A 20,538-nucleotide genomic window follows, 5' to 3' on the forward strand; every position below is an offset into this window, starting at 1 on the left:
GGATCGCAGTGAGTGGACCATCTCCGTCTGGGACTGCACTGCATTACCCATTGACTGTGCCCGGTCCTGAGCCATGGCCACCGCCTGCACAGAAAGTCCCGGGCTTTGGACATGCTGAGCCATAGCCAAAACCGTCACCCCCAAGGCCTCCACCATGGACGCCACCCATGCGGTGTTGGCCTGCGTGGCACGCATGACCGGCATCTTGCCCCTGTGCTGCACGTGGTTCGACTCCTCCAACTGCACCTGCAGGTGCTGGATGCTCGCTGACAACCCCTCATGTAGTCCCTGGCTCTGCGACCGCATCTCCACAATCGATGGGACTGTCTGTTCCAGAAGCCCGAAACCCATTTGGACGGCAGCTAGTTCCTCAGGTTGCCCTGCCCTTCAACCATACGCCTCCTCAGGTGTTCCTACCTCCACCTGCTCTACTAGTTGAGATGTGTGGTGCACACCAGATACCGAGGTGAGTGTCTCTGGGATGGTGGAAGGTGTTGGAGACAGCTGTGACGGACAATCCGTGTCATCCTCCGACTCGAGCTCTGTGGTCTCCTGAGTCTCGAGCAGAGGGCTGGTGTCCGAGCTTCCCTCAGCGTCATGGTTCGGATCATGGGGGGGCTCCGGCTGTGGCACTAGCTGGAGACGGGGACGGCAGATGTAACTGCCCCATCCCTGGCAGGTCCTGCAAGGCAAGACGTATGATTAGGTCGCAGACAGGGGGGTTGTGAGGGTGATGTGGGGGTGAGGGTGAGGTGGTGTGGGGATGGTGTTGGGGGGGTGTTGACACATGGGTCATGGGAACCACAACTAAGCGGGGTCTCACTTCCTCGCCCGCAGCCAATCTCCACCTCATAGAATCATAGAATTTACAGTGCAGAAGGAGACCATTTGGCCCATCGAGTCTGCACCGGCCCTTACAAAGAGCACCCTACTCAAGCCCACATACCTACCCTATCCCCGTAACCCAGTAACCCCCACTTAACCTTTTTTTGGACACTAAGAGCAATTAAGCACGGCCAATCCACCTAACCCACACATCTTTGGGCTGTGGGAGGAAACCGGAGCACCCGGAGGTAATCCACGCAGACACGGGGAGAACGTGCAGACTCCGCACAGACAGTGACCCAGTCGGGAATTAAACCTGGGACCGTGGAGCTGTGTAGAATCTGTGCTAACCACTATGCTACCATGCTGCCCCGGCGATCTCCCTTTACTCAGGGCCACCGACCACTTATAGCGCCCTCTGCTCTGCCATGGTGAGGGGCTGCAGGTCTGGCCTCCATCTTCTCCCGCTCCGGCGGCGGCGCGCGGCCTTCTCCTGGGGTGGGGAGGAGGGGGCGGGGGCAGCTGGTGACTTCACCTGGCCATGGTAGCGGGTATGGGTGCCGGCATGTGGGGCAATCTGGGCATTCGGCCATCCTCCGTGTTGGGGGGGGGGGGGGGAGTCTGGTTACGATTTTGGAGGATGGGAGGTAGTGCCAGGGGCACGGTGTTGCCTACTTTCCCTGGACACCATGAGGAGGTTGTGCAGCTTCATCTGGCACTGCTGGCTGGTCCGGTCAGTGTTGCCCACGGCACTGGCTGCTTCTGCCACCTGCGCCCAACAGCGGCAGCTGCCAACTTCCTTCGCGGGCCGGGGTTATAGGATTGTCTCCAGCTCAGCTTTAGTGAAACCAGCTGCATCTCCTTGCTGTCATCTTGCCAGCTGGGATGGTGTGTGTGGGGAGTGAAGTGTGTATATGCGGCTGTAGCTTGTCAGCCTCCTGAGTGTCAATCGCAAAACTGGGGAATCCGGCACCGTTCCATGTGGCACTGCCCCTTAACAGCAGCAGAATCGGTCCAGGTGTGGCGCCAGTTTTTCTGTCGTGAAAGTCCACGGATTCTGCATTGCCGTCAACACTTAATTTCAGAAACCAGAGAGTCCCGCCAATTATCTGCTTAAAACCTGGACTATAAAAATAGAAAGCATCTAGCAAATTGGCCTGAATTCGCCAGTCGTTGCGATTTAGTTTTTCGGCCGGCAGCGCACCCCAACTCATGAGTTTCCGGGTAGCGTGGAGCAGTTACAATGAGAAATCCCGCTGTCAAACGGTGGAAAGATAAAATCCTGCCACCAGCACGCAGCCAAGAAACACACAGCTGGCGGACCGGAGATTCCAACCCAATATCTCTGCCAGAGGTTAGAATGGATTAAACATGACAAATAGTGAGTTCATGAACAATGGCTAATTATGGTGATTATTTACCTGTAGCCTATTAACATGGTTAGGTGCGACTAATACGCTGTTAATAAACTGCAAAACTTCTTGCTTGGAAGTAATTATTTCTTTGTCATTTCTTTAGATATTCAAAATAACTAAGCATATTGGTGTATTTAAGAAAAGAGGTGAAGAAAAATACGACTATTTTCTCAACAATTTTCAAGGTGACTACCTCCCCTCAAGTCGGTGATGCAGAACACAATCCATTTTTGTAAAAAGGGTAGGTGAAGAAGTGCTTCAAACACATGAGATTGATTTGAGTCACATATTGCCAGTCTAACATGGCAAGCAGTGTATGTACCTGGCTACAATATCGGGGAGATTAAAGTTTTCAATCTTAATGTATCTCTTTTGTTTTACAAACAAAATAAATGATACACACAATGAATTACACACTAAATAAGCAAGGCAATATCAAAGTTATTCTGCAAATTTATGAAAAAGCCAGATCCATGAAGAAAATACTCTGAGTAGAGCACATCCTGACTGTCATCTTTCAAACCAGGTTTGTCTAAACCCTTAACTTACTGCACTAACAGTGTAGTATATGTTTATTGATGAAGAATTTTGGCCCATCCTAGTCTTTAAGATAGATAAGCTAGGTATGTTTGTTCAAAGAGGCATAAATAGAAAAATAAGGCACTTTTATCTTCCCTCAACACTTCCTTCAGATAAAATACCCTAGCACATTTGATGCTTAACAATGGATTCTCAATAAAAGATCTCAGCCATCTCAATGAAACCTCTGTCAACACATTAATTGCTCGTTTCTTACTGGGGTGTAAAGAGCCAGGAGTCTATTAATGCACATTATTACAAAAGACGTTCCTTTTGTTTTGAGTTTACCAAAAGCATGTTATCGTGAATAAGAAACAATTGGATGAATGGATGAGTGATGACCTATTGGTTGTAAATTCTTACCATTCGTCACCGTTCCTCTCATTCGCCTCTGTTAGATACACATAACCGTGGATTGTAAAATGGGAATATGCAGCAAAAACACGGTACCCCTCCAAGAGGACTATGAAATGACTGTAACCTTATGCATTTTACAGTCTCAGCGGCATGGTGCATATAAGTCCACTGTGGAAATACATGAATGACATTTTGATGCATCATTCGTGTACTTCTCTGGTCTGAATAAAACTTCTTTTTTAATGTTTTTGTTTCCCTTTCTCAGACCAAAAAGTATAAATCCATTTTTTAATGTTTTTTTCCACTCTTTTTTTTTAAAAAAAGAGAAAAAGTCTGCTTTAAGTGCGAATATATATCCACCATGGCATCATTTAGGGACCAAAAATGCACAAAGCTAAAATGCTTGAGTGACCAACCTTGGCGAAATATCGCATCCTTGCTGCATAAAGGCACCCAGAGAAAACCAGAGACTATTAAATATCCCAAATTCATTAGTTTGGTCGTTACTTTGTGTTTCACGTCCATCTTCATATTCTTCGGTGTGCCACTCATATGGACTAAATCTGCTGACCAGGAATAAAACTACGCTGACCCCGATGTAAGCGAAGACAATGCACATCCAGATTTCATAGGCTAATGGATCTAGAAAGGAAAATACTCCTGGCTTCGACTTCTGAGGCTTCTTTATCATGATGGATATCCCAAGGCTCATGAAGGGTTTTGAAAAGTCGATCACCTCTTCTCTTACCAATGTTATTGTCAGTGGAGCTACTGCAATATCTGCCTTCTGCAAAAACAAAAACACAGGTAGAAACAAAAGCTGAATTTAAAATCTTTATTAATGAATAAGATTATATCACACCAGCAATATATATTTTTGGCCGGGTAAAAGTGATGTTCCACCACTGGCATTTTAAATTGCAATGTTGATATAATCATTCAGTTTTGATGAAGGCTGTCAAAATTAATCCATCTTCTCTCTTCATAGATGCTGTTATGAATTTCCTATTATAATTTTAAAAACATTGTGTTCAATTATTGTTAGATAACTGAGGGGAGTTGTCCCAAGGCCGTGATTTATTCAAAATAAAATACAATAATACCATAAATCAGAGTTTCTTCATGTTATTCAAAACTACAAAGATCAGAATCCCCATTGCATCCCACGAATCATTGCATTTCCTCTAACAAATTAAACATGCATATGAACTGTTCATAATGATGTGGAAAACATTCTGTCCAGAGGGGGACTAAATTTGTTTATCGTGCAGAAAGTCGTTTGATCCAATACTGCAAAAGGAAATTCTACTCAACAAATTGTCCAATTGAAGGCCAACAGCAATTTTTTATTCAAAGGTTTGCATTTGTGCTACCAAACCTGTAATGTGAAAATAGTTTATATTCATCTTTCATTAAATGTATCTTGTTACTTTAGGAAATGTAATTATCCATCATCATCACATGATTTCCTTGATTCCTTCATTTCTGGAAATAACAGAACAGAGTATCTTACTTATATATAGTCAAGGCAGAATTAAAACAGTTACATTTCCATAGTTCCTGACAATAGACATATTGCCTGTGTGGCAAAACCAGCATCAGAACCTTTATTCTCTTCTTGGCAATCATCTGTTGTGTTTTAAATCATCGAATCGAAGGATCTGGGACAAATTCACTTAATATTTTGTGCTCTTACCCCATAAACCAGCTCTCCCACCATTCCGTTCCACACTTTTGTTTCCCCATCCCGGGCGCCGTACTTCCCATCGGGCACTATGGAAAGTTTGTACTTAAAGCCACAATGTTTGGCTATTTCAGCAGCTAGATCGACACAATAACCTTCATATTGGTCGTTTCCTTCAAATTGCTCATAATTCTTCTTCAGCATAACATAGGGCGATTCCTATGATAAGAAAGTTTGCATCATGAAACATTTTTTTCCGGTCAATTCCATGTCATACAGCATTCTCTGAACAGTATCGCAGCCAAGCAACATCCTTTGCTTCAGCTATTCTTGAACTGGCAGACAACTGGTACACAACAGCCTGACATTTCCTCTCAACTCTATGAGAATCCATGGACTCCATTTATAAAAAAAGTGTTCTGATTGAATGTTTTCACTTTATACACTGTACACCGCCCCCCCCCCCCCCCCCCACCCCCACCACCACCCACCCCCGGTTAGCCTCCCATACCCTTTTTGTTATTTTAAGATACTTCATTAGATCACATATTTTACAAAAGGTGATTGTCGCCTATTGACATAGGTGCAACTCTTTCCCCTCCTCTTTCCCCTTCCCCTCTGTCAATTGGCCCTACCCTCTCCTTATCCCACCCTCAATTTTTAGGTGTTTCTTTGGAATCTTGTTCTTTGTGGATTTGCTCTCAGCCCCCTATTGTCTGTTCCAGCCATTCCCAGACCCTTTCCCCTTCTCACTCCATGCCCCCCCCCTTCCCTCTCCTCTCTACCTGTTCCCTGTTGTCTTGTTGGCTCCTATGTCCCCCACCCCCACTCCCCTCAGTCTATTGGCTGTTGGCTTCAAACAGGTCATAGAATCAAAGAATTTACAGTGCAGAAGGAGACCATTCGGCCTATCAAGTCTACACAGGTCCCTGAAAGAGCACCCTACCTAAGCCCCCAGGAGGTGTCTGTCTCCGAAACCAGCAACCCACCTAACTTTTGGACACTACGAGGGAATTTAGCGTGACCGGTCTACATTATTGGACTATGGGAGGTAACCAAAGCACCCGGAGGAAACCCACGCAGACACAAGGAGAACGTGCAGACTCCGCACAGAGAGTGACCCAAGCCGGGAATCAAACCCGGGTCCCTGGTGCTGTGAAACAACAGTGCTAACCACTGTGCTATAGTCCTGAAACAAGTTGGTGAATGGCCTCCATGTTTTGCGGATGCCCTCCTCTGACCCTCGGATGAAGAATTTGATTATCTGCAGGTGGAGAAATTCCAACAGGTCTGCCAGCCAGTCTGCTGCTTTGGGTGGTGCTGCTGATCACCAGCGAGCAGGATTCTTCAGCGGGCGATTAGGGAAGCAAAGGAAAGGGCGTCAGCCCCCTTTGTGAACTCCATTGCTGACTCATCTTGATGACATAGCTAAGAATAGAAGTTTGCTATGTGGGAAAAGATGAATCAATTTTCTTCAGTTCCATAGATTACCTCATTAGTACTCCAATGAACCGTGTTACCAGGTAGCCCTACAAAAAGTAATATATTTCCAAGCTATAAACGTTTGCATTAAATGCATAAATAGCGCTTACTTCAAGAGTTAGGGACCACTAAAATTGCTAAAAATTGACACATTGTTTAAATGTTTTTTTATCGAGAGAAATATCCTTGATGTTCAGTTTCAAATTTACATAGGGCGCTATTCTACCCCCCGACGCTGGGTGGTAGAATCGCCAGGGTGCCGCGCGAATCGCGCCCCGCCGGCCTGACTCCCGCACGCAATTCTCCCACCCCCAGAAACCAGCGGCACCGATTCGCACCGGGCCGCTCGGAGAACCGGCGAGCGGCGATTCTCCGGCCCGGATGGGCTGAGCGGCCGCTATGACACGACAGGTTCCCACCGGCGCCGTCCACCCCTGGTTGCTGCCGGCGGGAACTCTGCGGGAACGCTGGGGGGCGGCCTGTGGGGGAGATAGGGGGCTCCTTCGCCGGGGTGGCCTCCGATGGGGTCTGGCCCACGATCGAGGCCCACCTATCGGCGGGCCGGCCTCTCCCCCCCCCCCCCCCCCCCGGGCCTACCTCCTTCCGCACGCGGCCCCAGAACACCGGCCCCATGTTGGTGAGGGGCCGGCGTGCATAAGACATTCCCTGCGCATGCGCAGGATTGGGCTGTCCCAACTGCGCATGTGCGGGTTGGCGCGGCGACGCTGGAGCGCTGTGAGCCACTCCAGCGTCGTGCTGGCCCCCTATGGGGGCCAGAACAGGTCGTTCCCGGGCCCTGTTCACACCGTCGTGAAACGCGACGGCGTTAACGACGGCGCGAACACTTGGCCTCCATATCGGAGAATCGCCCCCACAGTCATATATATTAGAGTTCAAAGAAGCCCTGCGCATTCTTTCCTTATCCAGAATTTAATACTCGTGTGAGCTTTACTGGCAATATTCATGTAAAATATGGCTTGATAAAAATAATTTTAAATATTTGTTTTGCTTTTCAATAAATTTAAATATTTATAGAAGTTTAAAAATTTTAAATTTCCTCTAGGCGACCACAGCTGTCTCCTGCCATAAACATGATGATGCCCTGGAAGAGTTTCTGCATGACCCCCTGTGGAGTCCCACGATCCACTGACAGAAGGCACACTCCCTCAGAGAGATTGATACAGCCACCATTTTCTTCGAATGCAGAATGAGCATTCTACCAACATGTGGAAGTTCACCTCATGCCCCGAGCAAAGGAATGGCAGGACTAAGAATGTGGTGCTTGAATTTCAACTAGACCAGTGGTTTGAACATGAGTCATCGGGATTAGTATTAAAATGAACCATCGAATTAATGAAAACAAATTTTTGCAGCCTCAGCCGATGATTATAGAAATGAGTTTCCCATTATGTGAAGAAATCATAATTAAGACCGATTTCCTGTCATCATTGCAAAGATCGCTGCTTCTACTCAGGCCAATTAAAGGCCTTTCGAGTCCCTTAATATTAATTGGTGTTATTTTCCATTTGATGAATTTAATTCTCTGGCGACGCCTGTTACTTTTGATCAGAGTTAGACTTTCAGCTTTCTCCCTGAGCATAAAACTGATGAAACAAGTCCATTAATGAAACTGTCCAATTTTCATTTGCTGTGTATTACAGCAGTGAAGTGAAGAAGTAGTGCTGGCAGTACAAGACACTTTCTTCCCTGGAGGTGCTGTACTTGGAAGTGTGAAATCAATATCTGCATGCATCAAAATTGGTCACATGTGGAACGTCAAAATGTTAATAGATTGGTGCTGACAAAAACTTGGGATTTCACAATGAAAATTGTTAAACTCTCAAAACAGGAACATTCACAGTCCCATAACAAAAGGCAGAAAACATATTCAAATCCAAAATTCAAAGTTGCAACATCGGACCACAGGACCCATCAGTAGGAGTAGACCATTTGGCCCTTCAAGTCTGCTCCACCATTCAATACAATCATGACTGACCTGATTGTGGTAAAGGCGAAGTATTTGAGGAGGTATTTGAAGGGGGGGGGGGCCTGAAAGGCGAGCTGAGGAAAGGCTGGGAGGGGTGGCTGAGGGGGGAATGAGGGATGGGTCAGGTCACCCTCATGCTTGCGTGATGTGGGGCGTGACCCATTATTTTTGTGATGTGGGGGAGGATGCCCCTCTTTTCTGAGGGGTTGGGGATGCACCCTTGTCAGAGGGGGGAACAACATATTCATTGTGGGGGTGGGGGGGGGGGCACGGCCCAACTCTGGACACTGGATCGGGGAGCCCTTTTCAAATCGGTAGTTGCAGGCTGACCAACATGCTACCAGCTATGTATATTTTAGCATTCTAGGGAATTCCACCTCGGCGACACTCCTAGCACCAATGGGAATAATTTTGTTTTTCCCGCTGGTGGGAGCACTTTGTTTCGAAACGGGAGATTCGTGCCCCGCGTTTCCCCCCCAAAAGGAAACATCCTCCCAGTATCTACCCTATCCAGTGTCCTGAAGATCCTGTACATTTCAATAAGATCACCTCTCATTCGTCTAAACTCCAATAGGTAAAGGCCTTTGCTGTTTAACCTTTCTTCAAATCATAAGCACTTCATCCCAGGAATGAACTGACTCTGAACTGCTTCTCAAGCAATTTTGCCCAGAATCCTCCGGCTTTTGGGATTCTCTGTTCCCGTCGGCAGTGCACCCCCGCCCATGGGTTTCCCAGCGGCGTGGGGTGGCTTCAGTGGGAAATCCCATTGACAAGCGGCAGGAAGAGAGAGTCCCGCCGCGAGGAGACGGCGCACCGCCGCAAAACATGCGGCTGGGTGACCTGGAGAATCCAGCCCTATATCATTGTTCAAATAATGAGACCAAAACTCTACACAATACTCCCAAAGTGATCTCACCAAAGTCCTGCAGTAAAATCTCACCACTTTCACATTCCATTTCTCGTGCAATAAATGCCTTTCTTTCGATTTAAATAGTATACTGCTTTTCTATTCTTCCTGCCAAAATCGACAAGTTTACATTTACCCATGTTATACTCAATTTGTCAAATTTCTGCTTGCTCACTTAACCTGCCGATATCCATTTTCAGGACCTCTCACTCACCTTGACAACTTATTTTCCTGCCTTGGTGTCATCGGCAAATTCAATAACCATACATTCAGCCCATCCATCTGAGTCATTGATTTCGGGCGTGATTTAACGGCCTCGTCGCGCCCAACTTGGTGGCAGGACAAGGCAGTTGAATCTCGCAGGAGGCCTCTTATGAGATTCGCGAGGCTCGAAAAGTCTCGCGAGATGGCGGGATCAAGATGAGCAGATTTAAATGAGCCATGAAGCTCATTTAAATATGCCTGCACAGTTTTCTCCCGGGGCCCAAGCTATTAGCTATTAGCCTGGATGACCGGGTATTGAACAGGATGGTACACTGGCACTCCTGCTGGCAGCCTGGCACCTTGGCACTGCCAGTCCAGCACATTGACACTGCCACCTGGACACCCTGGCAGTCCCATGCTGGCACTTCCAGGGTGCCCAGGTGGCACTGCCAGGCTTGCCGTGGTTGGTGCCTGGGTAACAGGTTGCCCATGTCAGGTATCGGGTCTGGGGGTGAAAACTGAAAGTCAGGTGACCCGAACAGGAGCACCTTTGCAGAGAGTGTGTCCTAGGCGTTAATCCATAGGAGGGGGACAGGGAGAAGATCCCAAATAAAGAAGAAGGTTCCAAACAAGGAATAGGACAGAAAGAGTTCCCAAAAGAAGGTCCTAGGTACAGCCCATGGACAGGGATCAGAAACAGATCCTGTTTAGTAAAGTTGAGAAAAATGGGCAGTGCAATCGGCTCCGAATTAACGAGAGAGAGCTATAGGGACCAGACATTGAAGAAAGTGGGCTCAAGAGAAGCCTGAAGATCCAAGAGGAGAGTCAAAAGTTGGTGACTCAGTGGTACGGTCCATAAGGGCAAAGGCATCCTTTGGAGCAGTCGTGTTCTACTCAGCACAGCCAAAGATCTGATACTGTGCTTAGAAGATGAAGCTTGCGAGTTCGCGGAGATCTGAGGAAAGGAATCACAGAAGGTGGGATTGAAACCCTGGAAGTGGATTCTTGTTGAAGGTGTCCAATTGGAAATAGATTTTGGAAGAGAATACCAAATACTTCAAATATAGAGATTGGATATCCTTGTGGGGAAGACAGACAGTGGGACTGGGTGGCTCATGGTGTGACAAGCACCTGGCTGGGTTGTTAAGAAATCCATAGAATCTGGTTTGGTCCCATCTGTCATCTGTCTTAAATAATTATCTTCCTTTATAAATTGTATTTAGTACCTTTCCTTACCATTGTTTATTGTACTAATGTAAACTTTAGTATGAGAATAAACCTTTACCAGGAAAAATGACTTAAAATTTACATTTTTTCTAATTTCCTGCTATTTACACTCTCTCCCTAGGTGGAGTTACTCACAAGCCAATCAAGTTACTGCTTTCCTGTGATGACACTGTTCACTGTTTTTTATAAACTAAAACTCACTGCTCTCTCCTGAAGTCTCGCTGTGTTAACCTCTCTCTCCTGAAGTCTCAGTGTGTTAACCTCTCTCTCCTGAAGTCTCAGTGTGTTAACCTCTCTCTCCTGAAGTCTCAGTGTGTTAACCTCTCTCTCCTGAAGTCTCGCTGTGTTAACCCCTCCCTCCTGAAGTCTCACTGTGTTAACCCCTCCCTCCTGAAGTCTCAGTGTGTTAACCTCTCCCTCCTGAAGTCTCAGTGTGTTAACCCCTCCCTCCTGAAGTCTCACTGTGTTAACCTCTCTCTCCTGAAGTCTCAGTGTGTTAACCTCTCTCTCCTGAAGTCTCAGTGTGTTAACCTCCCTCTCCTGAAGTCTCAGTGTGTTAACCCCTCCCTCCTGAAGTCTCGCTGTGTTAACCTCTCTCTCCTGAAGTCTCATTGTGTTAACCTCTCTCTCCTGAAGTCTCACTGTGTTAACCTCTCTCTCCTGAAGTCTCACTGTGTTAACCTCTCTCTCCTGAAGTCTCATTGTGTTAACCTCTCTCTCCTGAAGTCTCAGTGTGTTAACCCCTCCCTCCTGAAGTCTCATTGTGTTAACCTCTCTCTCCTGAAGTCTCATTGTGTTAACCTCTCTCTCCTGAAGTCTCAGTGTGTTAACCTCTCTCTCCTGAAGTCTCATTGTGTTAACCTCTCTCTCCTGAAGTCTCAGTGTGTTAACCCCTCCCTCCTGAAGTCTCAGTGCGTTAACCTCTCTTTCCTGGGGCGACATTCTCCACAAACGGCGCGATTTCCGCTGACTGGCGCCCAAAACGGCGCCAATCAGACGGGCATCGCGCCGCCCCAAAGGTGCGGAATGCTCCGCATCTTTGGGGGCCCAGCCCCAACATTGAGGGGCTAGGCCGGCGCCGGAGGGATTTCCGCCCAGCCAGCTGGTGGAAACGGCCTTTGTTGCCCCGCCAGCTGGCGCGGAAATGACATTACGGAGCGGCGCATGCGCGGGAGCAGGAGCGTCAGCGGCCGCTGACAGTTTCCCACGTATGCGCAGTGGGGAGAGTCTCTTCCGCCTCCGCCATGGTGGAGACCGTTGCGGAGGCGGAAGGGAAAGAGTGCCCCCACGGCACAGGCCCGCCCGCGGATCGGTGGGCCCCGATCGCGGGCCAGGCCACCGTGGGGGCACCCCCCGGGGCCAGATCGCCCCGCGCCCCCCCCCAGGACCCCGGAGCCCGCCCACGCCGCCTTGTCCCACCGGTAAATAGGTACTCTAATTTACGCCGGCGGGACAGGCAATTTATCGGCGGGACTTCGGCCCATCCGGGCCAGAGAATCCAGCGGGGGGGCCCGCCAACCGGCGCGGCCCGATTCCCGCTCCCGCCGAATATCCGGTACCGGAGACTTCGGCAACCGGCGGGGGCGGGATTCACGGCAGCCCCCGGCGATTCTCCGACCCGGCGGGGGGGTCGGAGAATGACGCCCCTGAAGTCTCACTGTGTTAACCTCTCTCTCCTGAAGTCTCACTGTGTTAACCTCTCTCTCCTGAAGTCTCACTGTGTTAACCTCTCTCTCCTGAAGACTCAGTGTGTTAACCTCTCTCTCCTGAAGTCTCAGTGTGTTAACCTCTCTCTCCTCAAGTCGCACTGTGTTAACCTCTCTCTCCTCAAGTCGCACTGTGTTAACCTCTCTCTCCTCAAGTCGCACTGTGTTAACCTCTCTCTCCTCAAGTCGCACTGTGTTAACCTCTCTCTCCTCAAGTCGCACTGTGTTAACCTCTCTCTCCTCAAGTCGCACTGTGTTAACCTCTCTCTCCTCAAGTCGCACTGTGTTAACCTCTCTCTCCTGAAGTCTCACTGTGTTAACCTCTCTCTCCTGAAGTCTCATTGTGTTAACCTCTCTCTCCTGAAGTCTCACTGTGTTAACCTCTCTCTCCTGAAGACTCAGTGTGTTAACCTCTCTCTCCTGAAGACTCAGTGTGTTAACCTCTCTCTCCTGGGGCGTCATTCTCCGACCCCCCGCCGGGTCGGAGAATGGCCGTTGGCCGCCGTGAATCCCGCCCCCGCCGAAGTCTCCGCACCCGGAGATTGGGCGGGGGCGGGAATCCGACCGCGCCGGTTGGCGGGACCCCCCGCTGGATTCTCCGGCCCAGATGGGCCGAAGTCCCGCCCAGGAATTGCCTGTCCCGCCGGCGTAAATCAAACCTGGTATTTACTGGCGGGACCAGGCGGCGTGGGCGGGCTGCGGGGTCCTGGGGGGGGGCGCGGGGCGATCTGACCCCGGGGGGTGCCCCCACGGTGGCCTGGCCCGTGATCGGGGCCCACCAATCCGCGGGCGGGCCTGTGCCGTGGGGGCACTCTTTCCCTTCCGCCTCCGCCACGGCCTCCACCATGGCGGAGGTGGAAGAGACTCTCCCCACTGCGCATGCGCGGGAAACTGACAGCGGCCGCTGACGCTCCCGCGCATGCACCGCATTTCCGCGCCAGCTGGCGGGGCAACAAACGCCATTTCCGCCAGCTGGCGGGGCGGAAATCCCTCCGGCGTCGGCCTAGCCCCTCAATGTTGGGGCTAGGCCGCCAAAGATGCGGAGACTTCCGCACCTTTGGGCCGGCGCGATGCCCGTCTGATTGGCGCCGGCTTTGGTGCCAGTCGGCGGGCACCCGCCGTTGGGGGAGAATTTCGCCCCTGAAGTCTCAGTGTGTTAACCTCTCTCTCCTCAAGTCGCACTGTGTTAACCTCTCTCTCCTGAAGTCTCAGTGTGTTAACCTCTCTCTCCTCAAGTCGCACTGTGTTAACCTCTCTCTCCTGAAGTCGCACTGTGTGAATCTCTCAGTCATAGAAACATAGAAAATAGAAGCAGGTGGAGGCCATTCTGCCCTTCGAGCCCGCTCTGCCATTCATTGTGATCATGGCTGTTCATCCAACTCAATAGCCTAATCCCACTTTCCCCCCCATATCCTTTGATCCCCTTCACCCTTAGTGCTATATTTAACTGCTTTTAGAAAATAAAGAATGTTTTGCCTTCAACTTCCCGTGGTAACTAATTCCACAGGCCGACCACTCTCTGGATGAAGAAATTTCTGCGCATCTCTGTCCTAAAGTCCAGACGTTTCTCTGTTTAACCACTCTCTCTGGAAGCCTCACTGTTTGAAATAGTCTATTGATGCAATTGTAGCAGAAGAATGCAGTTTCTAATTTGACAAATTACTATTTAAAAGTTTGAAATGGTTAAACTTTACAAAAATAACACAAAATGTAAAAAGATAGATTGATTAATGTTGAGAGAACAATCTAGCTACTCTCACTTACGTTTGTGTACTAATTAATCCTTTAATCAAGATTGAAAATTCTTTACAACATCTGGTCATCAACATACCATAATACTTGTTACTACAACGGTTTTATTCTCCATTCCTGCAGTCTCATTTCCACCAAGAAAATCTGTAGCCGTGACAACCATCTTGTCGACTTCGTTCCAGTATCCAATCTGTCAGTTTCACAATACAATTGTTAGAAATGTTTAGTATCATGCCCTGTTCACATCAAACACGCATGCTCCTCTGTGTCAGTCGCTAGCCACAGCAGAAACCAACCAAACATTTTACACTTTGTTCCTTCTATAAATGTATCCCATAGCAACATGGTAAATGTCCCATCAGCAAACTATACGAGTCACTCGCGAAGGTCCCTCCAAGTAGAATAGATAATAGAGCATGCGCGTATGATTAACTGGCACCTAAAGATCCATACTTGAAGAAAATAAGCCAGTTCTAAATTACAAACATCTTAACAATGGTATTTATTGATGTTCAAAGAAAAAAATCTTAAACAATTATTGTTGTAACGATTCACTATAAGTCGCACTATTACCTTCCGGGGACCGCTATTTTTGAGTTCCATGATGTTAACTGTATAATTCACTCTTCTTCCAAATTGATCAAACTGAATATTTCCAGTTAAACCATCAATACGGACCTATATTAGGAAATGAGGAGGAAAAAATGTCTTTCAGTTCATTTGCAGACATCATTTAATGAGTTATGTGTGTCAAATTTCAACAACTGATTGTACAGTCAGTAAAAGCATTCTGCAGGGTCCAATTACCAAGATAGATCTGGAATGTTACCCATGAGGAGTACCTGTTGGCAATCTAATGATTTCTTGGATTTCATTTTTTTTTAAATTGGTTCCTTTTATGCTATTGGTGCTGACACGTAAGGGACAGACAGCTCTAATACCCCTTAGCGATTTGCAATTAATTGAGGTTCTATTGCAAAACACACAGCTGGAGAAACGTATCTGACAGTGACAAAAATCTCTTCTGAGAAATACCACACAGCTCTGAAGAGAATAGTTTGGACCATCACAGTCCGTTAGATTTCACAACTCAGAATAAAGTGGTTGATGTGTTATGTACTCTGGGATAACACAGGCTGCAACTGGATGCAGCTTTAACCAAAAGATACTCCAGACCTTGAAGTTAGTTCAATCTGATTTATTGAACCAGGAGCACAGTTAGCACAGTTCTCCATGAGTTTGACTCTCTGCTAACCTCAGTGTGGTTACTCTGTCTGACTGAACCAGACTAGCTCTTAGCCACGTACTGGAGGTGTGATACTGTACATACACCCTGACTCACTCTGTAGATGTTCATCAGTGGAAAGAGGCGGAGTGTGAGTGTCTCGTGCCTTTTATAGTGAGATACCACCCCTGAGTGTCCTGCCTGCTCATTGGTCATGTCCTGTTCTCTGTGTTCATTAGCTGCCTGTCTGTATATCATTATCTGCATGTCTGCATATCATGGCAGTGATGTAATTGGTAAACCATCTCATTCATTATTTGCTTTGGCAGTTTCTATAAATGCTGTTAGCAAAGTGACAAAGAGGTGATGTGCATAGAGACTTCAGCAGTGTCAGGATACTTACAGGTTATAATCTGTAGTGAAGAAAAGGTACCCAGACTCAATCTAATTCAGTGAATGTAGGCTTTTGCATCTGTTGATCACTGAGTAAAATAACCAGTCAATTAGTCTGGATCTTTTACTACATGACAGTGTCAAAAGTTCTCAGCTAGTAAGTAAACACAATCTCCCTACACCTTATAGCTTGGGGTGGCACGGTGGTACAGTGGTTAGCACTGCTGTCTCAAAGCGCCAGGGACCTGGGTTCAATTCTGGCCTCAGGTGACTGTCTGTGTTGCTTTTCCGCCCCATGTCTGTGTGGGTTTCCTCCCACAGTCCAAAGATATGCAGGCTAGATGGATTGGCTATGCTAAATTACCACTTAGTGTCCAAAAGATTAGGTGGGGTTACTGGGTCTGGGGATAGTGGTGGGGGCGTGGTCCTAGTTAGGGTGATCGTTCCAAGGGTCGGTGCAGGCTTGATGGGCCGAATGGCCACCTTCTGCACCACAGAGATTCTATCCTATTCTATATGCAAATAGAAGCAGGAAGTAACTTACAAAATGGACTGCAGAGATTGAAGAAGAAGGTTTAAGAGCACATTCTCAAGAGCAAATAGAGATAAGCAATAAATGCTGCTTTGTCAGCAATGTCCATAATTAAATGCCTAATGTGAATTGAATAAAAGTACACTAACATATAGTAAGCAGCAAAATAAGTGTTTCCCCCAACTGAAGAATTAAAGTTCTGAAAACAAAATAGGTAGCAAAGATAAAAATATATTATCTGGTGCCCATCTATTATCTTAATGTGCACAATATATAAACTATTGGCAAAGGAGTGTCAATTCATGAGGATTATGGTCTAGGTTGAGCAAATCTTGAGGTAGAAATCCGCCTTGGGCGGTAGCACAAATTGATGCACTTGGATCAGCTGCCCATTATATGGAGATGCTGGTACCTATTTTAATTGACTGCAATGAAAGTGAATGCCAGCCACTGCATAGAACAGGTAACCCAATATCACCCGTTTTGTGCCACTGCCAACATATTTCCACCCTTTGTATTACACTTTGTACATTTTAAATATTTCTGTTTCTTATAAACCAAAAGTTACCTACCAATTTTAATGCTCTTTCTATTTCGATGCCCTGTCCCCAGGGTACAGCGGGGTTAGCAAGACAATCCCCAGTGCTTCCTCTCCTGGAGATGTCAATCCGTTGTTTGCGTAGATAGCGGAATGCTTCGGTCATCACTTGAACAGCATCATAGGTCAGAGCAGAAGTATACTGAAAACCAAACATACAAATGAATGGAGAAAGAACTTGCACGTAAGGAGCAACTTTTATGACCTCCAGATGTCCTAAGGTGCTTCACAACTCATGAAGTACACACTAAGGAGCTGACACTGCTGTTTTGTAGACAATTGTGAAAGTCCATTTGAACACAAGAAGCTCCAACAAGCAGCATTGAGATAACTGACCAATTAATCTCTTTTGATGGTGTTGGTTGAAGGATAAATAGTGGCTAAGACACAAAGGAGAAGGTCATGAATCATGCATTGTGCTGTCTCCCTAGATTCTCCTTCAGCCACTAAATTTCAGCTTTAAAAACAGACATCATAGACTGTGAAGTTACAAGTCCTGGCACTTTCAGGACGGATCATAGATCATTGAATTAGATCATAGAATTTACAGTGCAGAAGGAGGCCATTCGGCCCATCGAGTCTGCACCGGCTCTTGGAAAGAGCACCCTACCCAAGGTCCACACCTCCACCCTATCCCCATAACCCAGTAACCCCACCCAACCCAACACTAAGGGCAATTTTGGACACTAAGGGCAATTTATCATGGCCAATCCACCTAACCGGCACATCTTTGGACTGTGGGAGGAAACTGGAGTACCCGGAGGAAACCCACGCAGACATGGGGAGAACATAGAACATAGAAAAATACAGCACAGAACAGGCCCTTGGGCCCACGATGTTGTGTCGAACCTTTGTCCTAGATTAATCATAGATTATCATTGAATTTACAGTGCAGAAGGAGGCCATTCGGCCCACTGAGTCTGCACCGGCTCTTGTAAAGAGCACCCTACCCAAGGTCAACACCTCCACCCAACACTAAGGGCAATTTTGGACACTAAGGGCAATTTATATGGCCAATCCACCTAACCTGCACATCTTTGGACCCTGGGAGGAAACCAGAGCACCCGGAGGAAACCCACGCACACGCGGGGAGGACGTGCAGACTCCGCACAGACAGCGACCCAAGCCGGAACCGAACCTGGGACCCTGGAGCTGCGAAGCAACTGTGCTATCCACAATGCTACCGTGCTGCCCTTAAGAACAAATAAATCTACACTATATCATTTTACCGTAATCCATGTACCTATTCAATAGCTGCTTGAAGGTCCCTAATGTTTCTGACTCAACTACTTCCACAGGCAGTGCATTCCATGCCCCCACTACTCTCTGGGTAAAGAACCTACCTCTGACATCCCCCCTATATCTTCCACCATTCACCTTAAATTTATGTCCCCTTGTAATGGTTTGTTCCACCCGGGGAAAAAGTCTCTGACTGTCTACTCTATCTATTCCCCTGATTATCTTATAAACCTCTATCAAGTCACCCCTCATCCTTCTCCGTTCTAATGAGAAAAGGCCTAGCACCCTCAACCTTTCCTCGTAAGACCTACTCTCCATTCCAGGCAACATCCTGGTAAATCTCCTTTGCACCTTTTCCAAAGCTTCCACATCCTTCCTAAAATGAGGCGACCAGAACTGTACACAGTACTCCAAATGTGGCCTTACCAAAGTTTTGTACAGCTGCATCATCACCTCACGGCTCTTAAATTCAATCCCTCTGTTAATGAACGCTAGCACACCATAGGCCTTCTTCACAGTTCTATCCACTTGAGTGGCAACTTTCAAAGTTGTATGAACATAGACCCCAAGATCTCTCTGCTCCTCCACATTGCCAAGAACTCTACCGTTAACCCTGTATTCCGTATTCATATTTGTCCTTCCAAAATGGACAACCTCACACTTTTCAGGGTTAAACTCCATCTCCCACTTCTCAGCCCAGCTCTGCATCCTATCTATGTCTCTTTGCAGCCGACAACAGCCCTCCTCACTATCCACAACTCCACCAATCTTCGTATCGTCTGCAAATTTACTGACCCACCCTTCAACTCCCTCATCCAAGTCATTAATGAAAATCACAAACAGCAGAGGACCCAGAACTGATCCCTACGGTACGCCACTGGTAACTGGGATCCAGGCTGAATATTTGCCATCCACCACCACTCTCTGACTTCTATCGGTTAGCCAGTTCGTTATCCAACTAGCCAAATTTCCCACAATCCCATGCCTCCTTACTTTCTGCAGAAGCCTACCATGGGGAACCTTATCAAATGCCTTTCTAAAATCCATGTACACTACATCCACTGCTTTACCTTCATCCACATGCTTGGTCACCTCCTCAAAGAATTCAATAAGACTTGTAAGGCAGGACCTACCCCTCACAAATCCGTGCTGACTATCCCTAATCAAGCAGTGTCTTTCCAGATGCTCAGAAATCCTATCCTTCAGTATCCTTTCCATGACTTTGCCTACCACCGAAGTAAGACTAACTGGCCTGCAATTCCCAGGGTTATCCCTAGTCCCTTTTTTGAACAGGGGCACGACATTCGCCACTCTCCAATCCCCTGGTACCACTCCTGTTGACAGTGAGGACGAAAAGATCATTCCCAACGGCTCTGCAATTTCATCTCTTGCTTCCCATAGAATCCTTGGATATATCCCGTCAGGCCCGGGGGACTTGTCTATCCTCAAGTTTTTCAAAATGCCCAACACATCTTCCTTCCTAACAAGTATTTCCTCGAGCTTACCAGTCTGTTTCACACTGTCCTCTGCAACAATATGGCCCCTCTCATTTGTCAATACAGAAGAAAAGTACTCGTTCAAGACCTCTCCTATCTCTTCAGACTCAATACACAATCTCCCGCTACTGTCCTTGATCGGACCTACCCTCGCTCTAGTCATTCTCATATTTCTCACATGTGTGTAAAAGGCCTTGGGGTTTTCCTTGATCCTACCCGCCAAAGATTGTTCATGCCATCTCTTAGCTCTCCTAATCCCTTTCTTCAGTTCCCTCCTGGCTGTCTTGTATCCCTCCAGCGACCTGTCTGAACCTTGTTTCCTCAGCCTTACATAAGTCTCCTTTTTCCTCTTAACAAGACATTCAACCTCTCTTGTCAACCATCGTTCCCTCACTCGACCATCTCTTCCCTTGGTCACCTAGGAAGACTCCGCACAGACAGTGACCCAAGCAGGGAATCGAACCTGGGACCCTGGAGCTGTGAAGCCATTGTGCTATCCACCATGCTACCATGCTGCCCTTATTGTAACCAAAATCAATAAATAGTTATAGGTCAGGGAAACTCCATAATATACTTTGATGTTTTCAAAACCCTGGCCCATAACATTTGCGAGTTTATGTGATACACAATAAATAATAATCTGATCAGGATAGCTAATGTCACGCAGAATAGCTTTGATGCACTCTATGGGGTGATTTTCTGGCAGCTTTCCAACCGGAACAAATCCCACTACCTCAGAAAGTTCCAGGAGAGGCCAAAAACAAGTTTTGCGCCGGGCACAAAATGGTTTGCGAACTTCCTGGATACCTTCCCGTTGGCAGGAACTAGATAGAACATAGAACATAACAGCGCAGTACAGGCCCTTCGGCCCTCGATGTTGCGCCGACCTGTGAAACCACTCTAAAGCCCATCTACACTATTCCCTGATCG

The 20,538-nt window shown here is 47.4% G+C and overlaps 1 protein-coding gene across 6 annotated transcripts in view; it reads right to left on the reverse strand.

Moving 5' to 3' along the window:
• LOC140408507 (glutamate receptor 2) overlaps positions 1-20,538 on the reverse strand; it is a 332,477-nt gene that overhangs the window by 40,565 nt on the left and 271,374 nt on the right. For all 6 annotated transcript variants that reach the window (XR_011940120.1, XM_072495791.1, XM_072495790.1 and 3 more), the window contains 5 exons: positions 16,848-17,015; positions 14,699-14,803; positions 14,205-14,315; positions 4,873-5,079; positions 3,593-3,963 (listed from right to left, as the gene is read on the reverse strand). Coding sequence is in view for 5 of the 6 variants with exons in the window: in XM_072495791.1 (XP_072351892.1) it covers positions 3,593-3,963; positions 4,873-5,079; positions 14,205-14,315; positions 14,699-14,803; positions 16,848-17,015 (962 nt within the window). In the remaining variant the exon portion in view is untranslated. The remainder of the gene's footprint in view (positions 1-3,592; positions 3,964-4,872; positions 5,080-14,204; positions 14,316-14,698; positions 14,804-16,847; positions 17,016-20,538) is intronic.

This window comes from Scyliorhinus torazame, chromosome 3 (genome assembly GCF_047496885.1).
Source record: "Scyliorhinus torazame isolate Kashiwa2021f chromosome 3, sScyTor2.1, whole genome shotgun sequence".
NCBI classification, from domain to species: domain Eukaryota; kingdom Metazoa; phylum Chordata; class Chondrichthyes; order Carcharhiniformes; family Scyliorhinidae; genus Scyliorhinus; species Scyliorhinus torazame.